This window comes from Gastrolobium bilobum, unplaced genomic scaffold (genome assembly GCF_033153095.1).
Source record: "Gastrolobium bilobum isolate Gb01-03AN ecotype WA unplaced genomic scaffold, APGP_CSIRO_Gbil_v1 utg54935, whole genome shotgun sequence".
Taxonomy (NCBI): domain Eukaryota; kingdom Viridiplantae; phylum Streptophyta; class Magnoliopsida; order Fabales; family Fabaceae; genus Gastrolobium; species Gastrolobium bilobum.
The window spans coordinates 86569-101571 of record NW_026899856.1 but is presented as its reverse complement, the minus strand read 5'-3'; the positions used below and the strand labels follow the sequence as shown (position 1 = coordinate 101571).

Here is a 15003-nt window from a genome sequence, read left to right as displayed (position 1 = left end):
TATTATTAAAAGAATTCAAGAAAGAATATAAAACTGAAATAATAAGTTTTTTCCTCTCTGGATGTTTGAAATTTTCCTTAGTCTTTCAAATTGAGAAAACATTAAGTGTTCGTAAAACTAAGAGTTTTAAGAAATTTCTAATTATTCTGTACGTTAAACATGATATTTTCAATTTGGGTAAAACAAAAAAAAAAAATTTGAGGAAAAAATGAAAATTATAAAAAGTTTAACAATTAATTTATAAGATAATATAAGTTAATTTTTTTTTTTAAAATATAACTTTGATACAAATAATTTATAAGAATTTAAATTCGAAATTTTAAAAAAATTTAAATACTACTACGAAGACGCATAACAACCATCAACAGTTAACAAAATAAGGTTTTGCAATGCTATGTGAAAACATGGTGTCAGCATCCAAATGCTGAGTCCAGAATTTTATGATAGATATCAGTGGCAGCAAAAATCAAATTGTATTTAAAATAATTGATTTTTGAAAATCAGTTTATGAATCAAATTGATTTTTAAAAAATCAATTCAAAAATTGAATTAAATCAATTCAAAAGTCGAACCAAACTAATTTTAAATTGAATTGAGCCATTTTATTATTTTATTTCCTTAATTTTTAATTTTTATTTTTTTAGAATAGGTTCGATTCAAAGGGAGCGAACCGGAGCATAGTAAAACTGTTCTTTCATGACCAAAAGGTCATGAATTCGAATCCAGGAAACAGTCTCTTTGTAATTATGCAAGGGTAAGATTATACAAAAATTACCTTCATCCCATACTTATTAGTTGAATTTAACGAAAAGTGATAGAATAGGTTTGATTCGAACCAGCTTCAAATTGAAGTGATTCAAATCAAATTCAGTTCAATTCGATTTATCCACATTTTCATAGTCACCTGCGAGCCAGAAGTCTCCCTTGTCAACTTAAAGTGAAAGCAAATAACAGGTTGATGACAAAAGTCAAACAAGAGAAATGAGAATAATGTTCCATTTCATCCCTGTCCTTTCTTATTTAAAAAATATATATGCATTAAGAGACTTAAATCATTTTTTTTTTGGTGAATAAGACTTAATCACTTTTAAAAAATCAAATTTTGATTTGATATATAAAAAGATAAGGTGCATAATAATTCTTCTTTTTGTTTCTTTTCATTTTAAGATAATTCCAAACAAGACTGAGGTTTACTTAAAACTTTTTCATCTCTGCCCTTTTTTGTAATTCTCCTCTGAATATGATTCTGTAAACAAACACCACCTTGGACTTTATACGGTTCGCACGGACACAAAAAATTTCTAGTAAAGAATAAGCCAAGATGTATTACAATTGACTTCCACCGTAGGCTTTCTTTCCAATTACTATTATTCTATTACGTCATAAAGAACAAACAATTAATGAATAGGAAATTATATGTTCACCCTAAACAAAAATTAAAGACTAGGAAGAAGGAACGAACTTCTTGCTCCTCAAACCGTCTTGGGAAGGACATAAAGAAAATCTCGGTGCTATCTTCTTTCCTACTCATCCTGTAGTTTAAGTTCATTACCCTCTTGTTGGCTGATTGTACTTTGTCCCTCAACGATGAGCTTTCCCTCTGCTGGCTCTTCCACATTAGTGGATTTCCCCTATCCAATTAACAAATTCAGGTTATCAACCACAATAAAGTAAGCATGTAAGTGTATTGATAAAACATTGAATCTTCCGCAATGGCTGTTTAAACTAACCTTGTTTCGATCACGCCATCCAATTCCAAATGGACGAGAAAGCAAACCTATCCTCTTATTAGGGAGATCTGTCGTAGGCTCTTGATTGTTTCTCGATACTGGAGACTCTGGATGTGAAGATCTATAAAGCAAGAATTTAAAGTCCAACTCATCCATAGAGGGCTATGTGCATAAACAACATAACGCAGTTATTCTCATTTCTATTCCAATATTTAAAGCTGCACCTTTTGGCATTTTCTTCAATAGACAAGGAAGATGCTGAATTTTTATTTTTTTAATTTTAGGTTTTGGTGAGGCCCGATCACTAAATTGGTGCTTTAAGGGCTCCCCACGAGATGTTAAATGTTGATAGTATGTCCAAATCACAACGGAAGTTAATTACAAAATTTTGAAAAGAAAAATCCAAAACCATACAAAAAATTGTGGGTGCATATATTGTAAAGACTCAAATATTTCACAAACTTAAACTGTTCAACACACCGTGGAGATTGTAGCACTTTAACTTGCCCAGACTGATACTGCAACGTAGCCTCCAGCATAGATTCTGCCATAACTGCTCTCTTCTCCATTTCAGCAAGTGCCATAGTTGCTTCTTCATACTTTTCCTGCCAAAGAATACGTAATATGCATGATTGTAAGATGTTGCAGTCTAAAAATTCAACATTGTGCCAGTCAAAATGTAATTTAGCAGTATAAGGAAGCATTAACATGGACTTTGCATAAGATGGATAAATATAGAGATTTATAAATATTAGTCCAAGCAAAAAAAAACGCGAGTAGATGCAACTTATCTGCATAAAAGAATGCTAATTATATATGTTAAAGTATTAGGCATTCACCAACATCCAAAAAAAATAAAATAAACTCTGAAACAAACATAATTCATAATTATCAGGCGTTCAAATTATAATCACAAAAATGACATCAATTTGGCTAAAATGTTAAGTTAATCAGTTAGATTTCCACTGAAGCTTAAGCGTTAAAGTGTTTGCTTCCAAATGGAGGCATCCGAGCCTATAGTCTATGACAGAATAATTATGAAATTGATATATCTTGGTAAAGATGCTACAAAGATATCATCAACCACTATAATACAATGACGCCAAAAATTCAGGAACAGCTTTCTGAAATGCAATGATGCTACGAGATCACATGATGGAGGACATGTCTTAATAGCTTTCTGAAATCTGGCAGAAAGAAGTTGGGCAGGATCATAGGAACAAGTAAAACTCTAAGCCATTTCTAAAGAATACCATAATTAAATAATAGAAAGTTAAATGGCACAAAATGAAAAAAAAATAAAAAAAATCCAAGTAATTAACCAAACAATTGATTAAAGGCTGATTTGCTACAACCTGAAAAGAGCCAATATATCAAGATTAATAACTTTCCAACTTTCAATATAATTTGCTTGTATTTGTGGTACATATTGATAGAATCCAAGGGTAATAAAAGATGAAGAACGGAAAAAGGTAACCTGAAGCACTTGGGCAGCATATCTTTGTGCAGCTGCATCTTGCTCAGCAAACCTGCGAGCATCCTCTGTCACTTTTTGCTCTTGCTCTACCCTCATCAAGACCTATCAGCAAAAAATCTACATGACAAGAGAAAGCCTATTTTACCGCAAGAAAGAAAATAAAACACCAAGAAAAAAAGGAAACCTGAAGCATGACAGTTTCCTGTTCTTGCTTATCGGCAAGTGCTTGTCGAAGCTGAGTAACCTCTTCATCTAGTTGCTCTACCTGAAGATGATAAGAATTACACATATTAACTTCTCAAAGAACAAATTAGAACTCAGACTACAACACATCTAACTAACTAAATTCACATAAATACTTATTTGATTATTGTAAAGAACCAATTCAACCTAAAAGCTTAAGCTGTTGGGTGAGGCTACATTAATGGTTTTATATATCTCAACACGCCCCCTCACACGAGAGCCCACTGGGCTTGAAGGGTGGACAATGCACAGGCCCACCTACCTGTGCGAAGAAAGAAATTCCACTAGAAAGAAAGTGGGAGGCGACGAAATTCGAACCCGGGACACGAGGCTCTGATACCATGTAAAGAACCAATTCAACCCAAAAGCTTAAGCTGTTGGGTGAGGCTACATAAATGGTTTTATATATCTCAACAATTATATAAGCATTACAGCCAACTTCAAAAATTGCTGGTATTATGGACTTTATATGTATCCTGGGTTTTTCAAGTAGAGAGTTTTGAAGGCGGTGGGCAATAGACCAGAAAATGGATTTAGCAGATACATGAGTATCCATATTAGATATGAATACGACACGGATACACAACCAATATTGGCATATCCTTGCATCATACATGACAATCATTAATGACTATATTGCCTCAACCACAGGCCTAGAAATCAGCGCCTATGCAAAATCTGACAAATTATGAAGTCTACACTAAATAAAATCTGTTTTAAACATGGCAAGGATAATAGAAATGCATTTCCAATGATAAAAAAAATTGAGATGTGTTTCCCAAAATACTCCAGCGAAGGGTAATTTAAATTTAAATGTGTAAAGAACCTTGAGATACATCACCCCAAAAGCTAGCTCAAAGGGTAAAATATGTTTTTGCATTAGGACTTTAGGAGTACTCAACTGGTTATCATTGGGCATAAGGATGTGTTTCCCAAAATACTCTAGCGAAGGGTAATTTAAATTTAAATGTCTCGGGTTTGTTAAATGAGGATTTCTTAATATTTTGGTGGAATGGTGCTATTATTATTTAGAAAGTTAAAATTAAATTATTTTAACTAAGGCTCACATGAGCCATATTAGTTAGTATAGTATAATAGTTGGTGTTTTGTACTTTAGTTTGGTTTGGAGCATGACTTTAATAATTCAAATGCTGGTTGGTACTTGGTAGTGTATGCAAATGAGATTAAGCCTATTTGAAATTCCCATCAGAAACAATTTTTTTCCCCCCTAATATTTTAAGTGGGGAAGAGGCTAAATAATGGCCCACCACAATCTATTTGAAGAAGCAAGAAGTCACCAATTCAACTCTTTGATAAGGCACAATTAAATAGGTAGAAGAGAGGATTGCTCATAAGTTGCCAACAAGAGCAAATTACGGGCAGGGCAAGCCTATTTCTAGATTAAATTTTAATTATTACATGAAAAAGGAATTTTACAATTCTGGTTAAAACCAAGAACAACCTTAGTGGAAAGTGGGAAGGAAGTTTTCCCTCTCTCAATTTTGAACTTAATAACATAAGATATCACTAGCATGCCATCAGTACTTATTAATTGAATCATTGCTTTAACCAAAGCACAAGTATTGCCTCTTATTACACTGTAAAGACATGTGCTCTGTGTAATATCTCACTTTGAAAAGTTACCAATTTGGCTTGAACTATGTGTACGCATAATCCATTTTCAAGAACATCAAAAGTAAAATGTTGTCACCACCAAACATGTGGATCAATTGATAAGGGATTGTTCTAGATTAACCAGTGGTCTCAAGTTCGAGTCCCTGGGAATACAACTGTGTTAAAACTTGGTAGAGAGAGCTTTGCCGCCTATGTGATCCTACCCGTCTCGAATCGAATTAGTCGAGTAATCAATGAACCGATAGATAATATTTAAAAACAAAAAAGAGAGTAAAATGTTGCCTTATAGAAACTACTTTAGCAATCACAGCATGATGAGAAAGCCAACAGATATAGAAGATACACATTGCAAAGGACATATCATGACATACGAAGCAAAAATCCCATGTACAATCATGACTTACCTTGGCACTCAGTTGCCTCCTATTATCCTGCTTGACCATCTCCATTAAAGCTGTCTCCAGCTCCTCCGCTCTGAAAAAAGGGAAGAAATTGGAAGGTATTAATGCTATACGCAAAAGGTGAATCTCTGAACTTTCATGGGACACTTCAAAAAACAATAAATGAATAAATAAAAAACCTTGAGTAGTTGAAGTGGGAAAAAGAGGAGAATAACTATTAAGGATTAGTGGATGGTCTTATTTATAAAGGAGAACCTATTAACCATGTTAGAGAAATATAAAAAAAATTGATGGGTTTTCACTTCTTAGCTTAAACTTTAGGTGAAATAGTTGCTGATCATAATATCAGAGCCAAAGTGACCATGATGAATTCTATCCTCCCCCCCCCCCCCCCCCAACTTTCTAGTGGAATTAAGTCAGGAAAAGGTAAATTCAGTGCAATATCCACACTTCAAATCCAAAAGGCTCTTACGTGAGTGGTGTGTTAGAGAAATAAAAAAAACATTGATGGGTTTTCACTTCTAAGCTTAACCTGTTATGTGAAATGGTTGCTTATCAAACCACATTAACCCTTTCACCAAGTATTTAATCATTAACCATTTTATAAGTGGGTTAATCACTCAAGTGGTTTATTGGCTGGACTTTCCAATAAAAATCCCATAAGGAAACAAGAATCCTACATTAATAGCCATGCCGGTATGTTCTTTGAATAAAAAAAATCACTTGCAATAATTTGTAACACTCTAAATACCTGATTTTAACTTCTCCCAATACCCGCTAAATCAACATTTGTGTTAAACCAGATAAGACTATAGGACTTTTAAGATTTGTGCACTCATTATTCTATTGTCCAGACGCCAAGCCATCAGTATATAACAATATTGATAGAAGTATTCAAGTCCATATTTACATTATAATATCATTTTTAAGTACCTGAGAATAGCTGATCTTTTCTCCTCTAGTAATCTACAAAGTTCAACCTTCAGCCAGACAACCTGCATGCGGTTCACATAACATAAGATTAATGCTATGTTGTGATTAGTTACTCTATTTTACCCTAGATTGATGACTCTGAAGGTTAGACTTCCAGCAATGAATTTTTCTTTTTCTTTTATTGTGGGGGGACAGGATAGATGAGCATTCCTTGATATAAAAGTTAAATATCCAACCCTTTTTCTTGATAGTAAGGTAAAAAAAAATAGATATGTACGTCAAACAATTATCACCTTCACATTGTCCTAGTTTTCCAGCATATATTAAATGCACAGTTCTTCTCAAATCAGATTTCAAAAGAAAAGGGATACGACGATAATTAAATAACTCAACAGGTTGTAACAAAGTACAAAATCAGAATCCACTTCTATTTCAGATTGGAACACAATATCCTAAGATATTACAAATTATGTAGCTTCAACAATGATGTACCAGAACACTGCCCATCTCTGATAAGATGTATAGGCTTAGAATTAATAATAGGTACCAAAAGCATAACTGTAATGGAAAATTTGCAAATGGTCACAAAGCTAAAAAATTGAGCATAAGAACAAGTTGAGGACAATAATTATCCTCAAAACCTGTTAACTGCACTTGAACTAAATTTAACTAAACTTGTCGTTAACAATTCATCTAAGATAAATGCAATCATTAGTGGGTCCCCAAAACTTATTATCACTTTATAAACAGGGTGTTTTTTTAACTTTTGTCCTAGTAATTTCAGAATGTTATATATGCTAAAGATAACAATAAAATGCACCATATTATGATCTAATAAAAAGAAAGGGGCAGGGGAAGGGAGAGGTTAACAGGAATGACAAAAACGACCTGCTCTTGAAGATCTGGAGCAGAATCTATCTCAACCTCTCCAGTCAGACTAATCAGAATTTCATCTGCGTTAGTGGAACCTGATTCTGAACGAGATAAATCCCCAATCATTTGCATATCAGCCGATTGCTCCGATTTAGGATCATGTTTAAAACCAAAAAACTTTGATGCCAGACCCTGAGAATCCCTCCAAGCTTTAAGCCCTTTTGATCTTTCTTCAACTGCAGCTATTACAGCTGGCCGATGTTTATTCCTCAGCTGCTGCAATCGAATTTCATTTATATTTTGGTAACCCATGCAAGCTGTCAATACAAGCTGACTACTATCAAATGTGGAGCCAGCCAACGATTGCAGTAAAGTAACTGCATCTCCAGCATCCTTAGTTGTTACCAATGCTGGACCTACAATAAACAGTGAAATTAAGTCTCATGAAGATATGAATGCCTTAAGCATTACTAGTTTACTTTTTCCAAGAATACAGTACAGTTTGAAACAACAAATATCTCAGCCAGTACCATATAGCTCCATCAAAGCAACTGCAGTTCTAAATAGCATGACTCGGTTTCCTTCAAAAAGAAGCACATCCCACACTCGAAGAACTGAAGTCCAAATAATTACAATAGATAAGAAGGAAGCTCAGACTATAGAGTACAAATACTCATTTGACATTGGCTACTTCGTGAAATAAGACTAAGCTATACTACTCAATAGATAAAACATAAAACCTGACCACTTTCCCAAGGAAGCATGTTCACAAAAATGGAAAGGAACCATGGTCCAGTAACCCATGCTGCCTGCACTCCCAGATAATCTAGATGATTGGCTGCACAAGAAATACACCTGAGAAATTAAAAATTAAGAATGGAACCATAAAAAACAAAATTCACTTCGTGAGATCAAAGACATGAAAATGAAAAAGAACAGTTTACAAACCCAATTTGGGAAACCTCTCCCGCACCAACTCATCAAAAACAAGTTGATCCACCTGATAAAATGAAAATGTATTTGAATATGTGTAAAAAAAGTCTAACAACAGTTATTCAAGTGCATTACTAAATTTACTCAAGAATATAAAATATAAGAAACAACACCTGAGACTCTATCATTTGTTCTGAATAATAGCCATCAAAATAATCATCCAAAATGCCCATTAAGGTCCTGGGAAAAACCGTAGTTAGTGACAAAACATATAAATTAGTTCAAATTAGCAATATAAAGCTGCTAAAGATGCAGCATAAGCATGAAGTAATCAGTCAGGCATTCCTTCATGATAACAGTGCTCGAAACAGTTATAAATTTATAATGACGAATTGATGATGCTCTATCTTTAGTGTATACTTTGAAAACTGTACATGTTGACTATATACTCTAGAAATTTACTCAAGCAGTTATCTCAGGACCTACCAAAAGGCATTTTCTTCCGGCATCAAAAGCAGTAATAAGCCAGCAAAAAAATTCATGGCCTGCAGAATGTATATTATTCCAACAAGCTCAGTCAGTGGGTTATAGATGTTGTGAACATACATGATATGTCTGTGTGAGAAAGCATATAATATATTCTGGTTAAAATTATTTTTATGTCCATGTTATACGACAGATCACTAATAGTCATGAATCATACACATCACAAATATGAAAGGTGCTTGCAAGGCATTAGGGCCCTCTGCACCTTCAGTCAGGCATGCTACCTCTAAAAAGTGCTTGCCTGATTGAGGTTTGTCTCAAAGTAGATCCCAATACTTCTGATTAACTTAGAATTTCAACACAATTGACTACATAATTAGCCAAAACTTCCTTTCATTTTCTAGAATTGATGGTTATGTTACAACAGAGATTAGTAAATGGTAAATCGGTGGCAAATTTAGCTTCACAAGGTTTTTCAAACTATTCTTATCAATTGCCATTGGATTCCTTGACTTATCATTTGAAGGCCATGAAATTCAAGCCACCAATTAATTGGAAAAAAAAAATGGACAACAACAACTAGTGTAATATAGGCAACATAAATTCCAGTGATTGTTGATTTGTTGTTGCACCGAGATATCTGATTAACTTTCAAGTTCCGTGTGAACCAATTTTTCTAAGTCTGGTCAGCTCACTTATGTGTATATATGTTTCATACAAATATCTCATCAGACTGTTTGACAGTTAGGTTTTTAAAAAAAAAAATCCATCACAACCATATTGAATAATAATAGGAAAAACCTTTTCTATAGAAAAAAGGAAAAAAAATGCAACTCTTTTCAGAAGCAAAAGACCTGGCAGTAACCAACTGAGGGATTATGTCGAGCATATGCAGTAAGTAGTCGTCTCAAAGCATTTCTACCATTCTCGTCTAGTGCAGGATGACCAGGAAATGTTCGAGGCAGATCCTGCACAAAAATGTAACAATTTTCAACTTTTAATCAAGAAACTTATTTTCTAGGAACATAAAGATAATATCACAGAATTAAGAACAATGAAGGTGAAATATCACTGGCAAAGACCTTCTCAATCTGTCCTTTCCATTTTTCGGGCACACGTACACAATCTGCACTTGTTTTCCCATTATTATCAGCTGAGTGCATGCTTTGCTGATAAGTTTTAATTTCAGAATCACTCTCTGAGGCTAGCAGATCCTGATAATACTTATCCACTCGCCTTGCTTTTACACCCACAAATGCTTGCCAAAGCTGAAGCACAAGAACAAACAAGAGGAGAGGTTAACTCACAAAAATAAATAAATAAACATCAGAAGAAATGTATATCTCAGGTATTTAATAAGTACCTCTCCCCTCAGCGCCATTGGCACTCCCCCGCGAACAAGAACTTCCAACTCTTCTTTCCAAGGAAACAAAGCCTCTAGTGGTGCATCATCAGCAGCAATACCGTTTGCAGAAGCACTCACACCATCAACAGGAGGCATATCTGAACTAGGATCCGACCTCTCAACATCGTAGAACTCCTCATCAGAGTCTTCCTCACATGCTCCTTTTAGTGATTTAGTATCATCAGAGTGAGATGATGATTTTGCAGTTTCAATGATTTGTTCATCTTTTAACACATTTTTCTTGTTTCTTTCATCTTTTACCAATCCAGTTTTCTTCTTTACGCGAACGCTCATCATATCCTCAATAGTACGGAGAGATGGTCTTATCTCTGTCCATAACTGGACTCTATGAATTTTAGTCTCCTCAGATGCTGGTACCTCCTCCTTTTGATTACCATTTTCAGCTGTAGTGTCAGAACCAGGCTTTTCGTTGCTTGCTTCATTTACATCAACACTCTTCTCCGAGCAAGCATCAGCTTCTTGCTGTGCAGCTTCATCATCCAAAACTTTCTCATCTTGCTCCACAGCTAATCTGTTTGTGGCTAATTCAGAAGATTCTGCCTGCCGATCTAGAAACGACTTCCATCGGTCTGACCTCTCCTCTTCTTCCTCCTGAAATCACAATTGACAAGTGTTACACTGAGAACAACAGCCAGGTCAGAAAATTATCTTCTTTTCGCTTTGAGGAAAAAAAGAAAAACAATTTGCACCATGTAATGCATATATCTAAATCTGTTCTGGTAATATTTTCGACTTAACATTAAGTGAAATTTCCTTCACATTATTCTCCTAATCCTTCCTTAAAAAAAATAGCCAGCAACAAAACTTAAAACTGGAAAGGCCGGAAATATAAACCCAAACCGAGACAAGACCTTGTATATGTTAGCATATTCACGGTATCTTTGCAAGTGTTGAGGTCGCACGGTAAACCCATAGGCATCCCTGTTTACACCAAATACGCATTAATTTCCAAAAATTCAATTATAAACAAATAAAACACCACAATTAGCAGAGACAGTTTAACACAGGAAAAGCCAGAACCCAAAATAATTAATTACATTTCAACAATAATCAAGACACGAAACAACGATTTCAATAAAAAAAAACCCAACTCAAATTACCAGTCGTTAGCCTCAAAGCAAATACGACGTTACATTACGAACAAAAAACCCACACCCCACTTCTTATAGCGCTCAGCATTGCCTCAGCGCAACCCCAAAAAATCATTACTAAGTAAGAAAATGAAATGAAGAAAGAAACGACACATTTGGCGCCAACTCAAACTCAATTGAGCAAGATCGATCTTCAAAACCCGGTAATTCGATAAATAAGAAAACCAAAAAAAAAAAAACCGGAAGTTGCACAGCGCAGTGGTCCAAGTGAATTGCAGAGTAAATAAACTAAAACCCAAACAACTTTATTCTTTTTATTTTTTTTAAAAAATAAAAAGGGAAAATTCAAATCTAAGACGATGATGAAGTGGAATTTGACGGATCTAGCAAACAGCGAAAGTGAAGGGGGTGAGAAACGCGTGGAGTGAGATACCTCTTATGCTCGAAGGTGATGAGAGGGTTTATGGCTTTGTTAGCCTTCATTTATAGAATGGATCCAAATGATCGGTGAAGCGAGGAATAGGGTTCGGAATTACAAGATCTTCTTCACCTTCGGCTTCGCCTTGATTTTCTGCAACTGAATGCCTACGTCGACGTCTTTGGTTTTGTGCGTTTTCACAAAATAGTAGCTACTAAATACAAAAGAGGATTAGAGTAAGAGAGAGAGAGAGAGAGAAAGAATGAGTTGAGATGAGACTCACTCAGCACATGCACACTAAGCGCGATGAAAGCGAGAATAGCGTCACGTTATTATTACATGTGCTGCGTTATACACTCACTCATTCATAACTTCACAGATTTCCAAAAGCTAAAAAGTTTTCGTTCCTCAATTTTCACTTTTCTTCTTCCTCTACATACATGGCATGATGCCTTTTGAGTTCTTGACCCCTTCAATAATACTCTTTATTTTTTCAGTTTATTTAATTATCAAGTAGGGCTTATATTTTAATAATTTTTTTACTCTAATATATAATATTGCTATGTTATTTGTGGGGTTTTTTTTTTGCCCGAAATGTGGTGTGATTCATTCATGTATTCCGCCAATTACATTGTGATAAGTTGGATACCGACACAAAACTGTACCCCATCGTTTGGTAATTCTACTTTCTAATAGAGTTGTTAGTTCCGCAGCTCTTAAAGAGAATTCCATCATTTTCATTCCATTCATTTGACCTCGAGGTCAGGGAGAATGCCGCAGAATGGAAATGATTTGAACTAAAGCAGAACATAATCCAGAGCGTGGGCAAAGTGGGGACTTTGCGTGCCCTGATTGACGAGGTCTAAATAGATCTGGTTTAGCCATTGAATGCTACCGTCGATAAAAAAAAGACGCTCGGCTACCTCTTGGAGATTGACTCCTGTTGGTAAGTTCACATCTCCTGTAGTATCCCTATATACTCTAAAAAGAATTTCTAGTTGGTTCACCATTCTTTCTTTTACTACATCTAGCGCTAAATCTGTTAGTTTGGTTTCCAAATTGAGACTATTCCCAAGGAAAGAAGAAGAGCATGTTTAGGAGCAGCCCCTGAGTGAAGAGCAAGCAAACTCCGCCCCTATCTGCCGGCTATAGGTCACGAACTATAAGACCAACCAAGGAAAGCAACCTCTCGTTAAACCGCTTTAATGTTGCCTTTTTGGATATCCAAGAGAAGATAAGGCTGGCTTGGGGCTAACCCTTCCTGACAAGGAATTTCATGACGGGCTTTTTCCTAGCCTTTACCAAACGATTAGCGAAATGAAATCGAGGAATCAAGGACGGACGATTCGATGACTCTCTCCAATAGATCTCGATTTGCGGACGATGTCGTTAAAGAGTCGACACCGCTTTGCACAAGAATCGGTTCTTTGTATGGATGGACAGAAGGGCTCAGCCAGACCCGGTTCAATTCGTTTTTTGCGGGAATACCAGGTTCAAGTTCAAGGGAAGAGAAAAGAAAGCGTAACTCTTTGCTTGTTGTCCTCTGACTCTTTTAGCCTGCCTTGTGGAGGTCTCTCGGGTGTCTACGGCGGATCCGATCAGTCTCGTGATGAAGAGAAGTCTTTTCCTATCTTCCACTAAGAAAGGTATCGTCACGACAACTAAATTTGCCCGGTAAACTAGTCGGGGCTCCCCATGGTTTAGTAATAGGGAGGGGAGAATGTCTCTTCATCCGGGGGTTCATTTCATTCATTATGAACTACAAAAAAAGTGTAAGGAGGTCTTAAAAACTTCATACAATGAATGATCAGCCATTCCATTTGTGCTTTCAGCAAGTAGGCGACGCGAATCTATGGTTTCTATGTTTCAATCGGGTACCAATTGCTTGGATGCGTTTGAAAGCCTCGAGATGACTTGAAGAAAAAATGCTTTCTAGGTTTGTCTTGTGTCTCCGTAACAAATGGTCCATTTATTGATGGGCGAACGACGGGGATTGAACCCGCGCGTGGTGGATTCACAATCCACTGCCTTGATCCACTTGGCTACATCCGCCCCTACCCCCGCACAGGTTTTAGTCTCTATCTACGATCAGATTCTTTCTGAACCCCCCTATGACCGCTATCAAAGAGAAGCTTTTTCCTATACGATAACTATAGTAGTAGCAAGTCTATTTCTTGTTTTTTGGAATTAGGGGAAGCAAAGCTTCAAACAAAGAGGTTGGGCTGTTCACTTCATTGATTTGACTTCACTTTACTTAAGATTAAAGATAGGGGCCGGGCGGATTTCTCTGATCAAGGAAGGCTCGTTTAGTAGAAAGCAAGCTCCGCTTTTTGAAGCGAGCCCCCATCAGAGAAAGCCATTGCACGCTAGCCTCTTGTATAGGGTTCCAAACCTTAGCACCCCTAAACTACAAGCTAGCTTTGAAGCCCCTACTTTCTTGATTGTTGGGATATTAGAAGAAGCCCCTTTCTACAAACCTTTCTAGAATATATATAAGGGAAGCTCTTCGAGCTTTCTTCGCATGCTTGAGCTTTCCCCTTTCTATTAGTAAGGTTGTCAAAAGGTAGGTTTCTTACTTAGTGCTTGTGCTAAGGTTTGAAGACGCTCGACCAACGGGAGAGGAGTTAACTTTCTCAAAGTCAAGTTTCTCGCTTCTTGCTTTAGAAAGATTGCAGGGGCGCGCGCCCTTCCTTCAGCCGGCTCCGCCCTATCTATTCATCTCTTTTATCAAATGGATATTTAGGGATCTCTCTTGTTCATAGATCTTGAAACCAGATCCATATCCATTTCTCAATATATCTTTCTATCTATCGATAGATAGAAAGATATAGATCTCTATCTGGATCTATCTCCATATCTAAGAAAGAACCAACACTTAAAGGGCGTAACCAACGGAAGGTTCTCACCCTGTCCCCGACATTGTTCTCCGACGATGCCCCCTGGGCGAAAGGGGCCACCATTCTCTTTCTTTCTTCAATCGTTCCGATCAGGACAAGTGGGTTGGTTGGTTTCGTCCTTCTATCTACGCAATTCTCTGTCTTCGTTCGTGATCATGTTGGGCGAAAGGTAGTTAGTTGTAGAGGAGCGGCTGTGAAACGGCGATTCCCCCCTTTCCATTGAAGTAGGGGGGGCCTCCTTCCCCACCATTCCGGCCTATTATTGATAGGGATTTTACCGATGCTGAAGGTTGCTTGCTTACCAAGCCACCCACTTGAGAAGCTAGTCGCCAGAAAGAAGCGGCGAGGACGCGAAGCTGTCTACGAAGCTTCCCTCCCCCCTGTAGTCGAAGTACTCGGACAAGGAGCGAGATCGTCAGCTAAGGCTCGGCAAGGAGTCTTGAAATCGGGGATTCTCTCC

At 36.5% G+C, this 15003-nt stretch overlaps 1 protein-coding gene across 2 annotated transcripts; it reads right to left on the bottom strand.

The window, feature by feature from the left end:
* Positions 1 to 1309: 1309 nt before the first annotated feature.
* Positions 1310 to 12004, bottom strand: LOC133293945 (uncharacterized). 2 transcript variants are annotated; one of them, XM_061492570.1, is made up of 19 exons: positions 11930 to 12004; positions 11662 to 11857; positions 10989 to 11058; positions 10075 to 10728; positions 9794 to 9979; positions 9566 to 9679; positions 8712 to 8770; positions 8399 to 8465; positions 8241 to 8292; positions 8038 to 8130; positions 7823 to 7906; positions 7308 to 7708; positions 6420 to 6481; positions 5490 to 5559; positions 3392 to 3472; positions 3208 to 3309; positions 2211 to 2335; positions 1731 to 1851; positions 1310 to 1631 (listed from the first exon to the last, which is right to left on the bottom strand). In XM_061492570.1, the coding sequence occupies exons 2-19, from the start codon at positions 11709 to 11711 to the stop codon at positions 1524 to 1526; spliced, it is 2499 nt and encodes an 832-aa protein (XP_061348554.1). In that variant the 5' UTR covers positions 11712 to 11857; positions 11930 to 12004; the 3' UTR covers positions 1310 to 1523. The 2 variants fall into 2 exon arrangements, with proteins under 2 accessions (XP_061348554.1, XP_061348553.1); XM_061492569.1 differs by having other exon boundaries at positions 11662 to 11973.
* Positions 12005 to 15003: the final 2999 nt, after the last annotated feature.

What these genes read in the sequence shown, in the direction of transcription:
- LOC133293945 (XM_061492570.1), bottom strand. Translation starts at nt 11,711, where the DNA reads ATGAAGGCTAACAAAGCCATAAACCCTCTCATCACCTTCGAGCATAAG. An exon ending in TGCTTTGATGGAGCTATATG is followed by an intron (nt 7,709 to 7,822) that starts GTACTGGCTGAG and finishes TGTTTATTGTAG; the next exon opens with GTCCAGCATTGGTAACAACT. An exon ending in GATGGCGTGATCGAAACAAG is followed by an intron (nt 1,632 to 1,730) that starts GTTAGTTTAAAC and finishes TTAATTGGATAG; the next exon opens with GGGAAATCCACTAATGTGGA.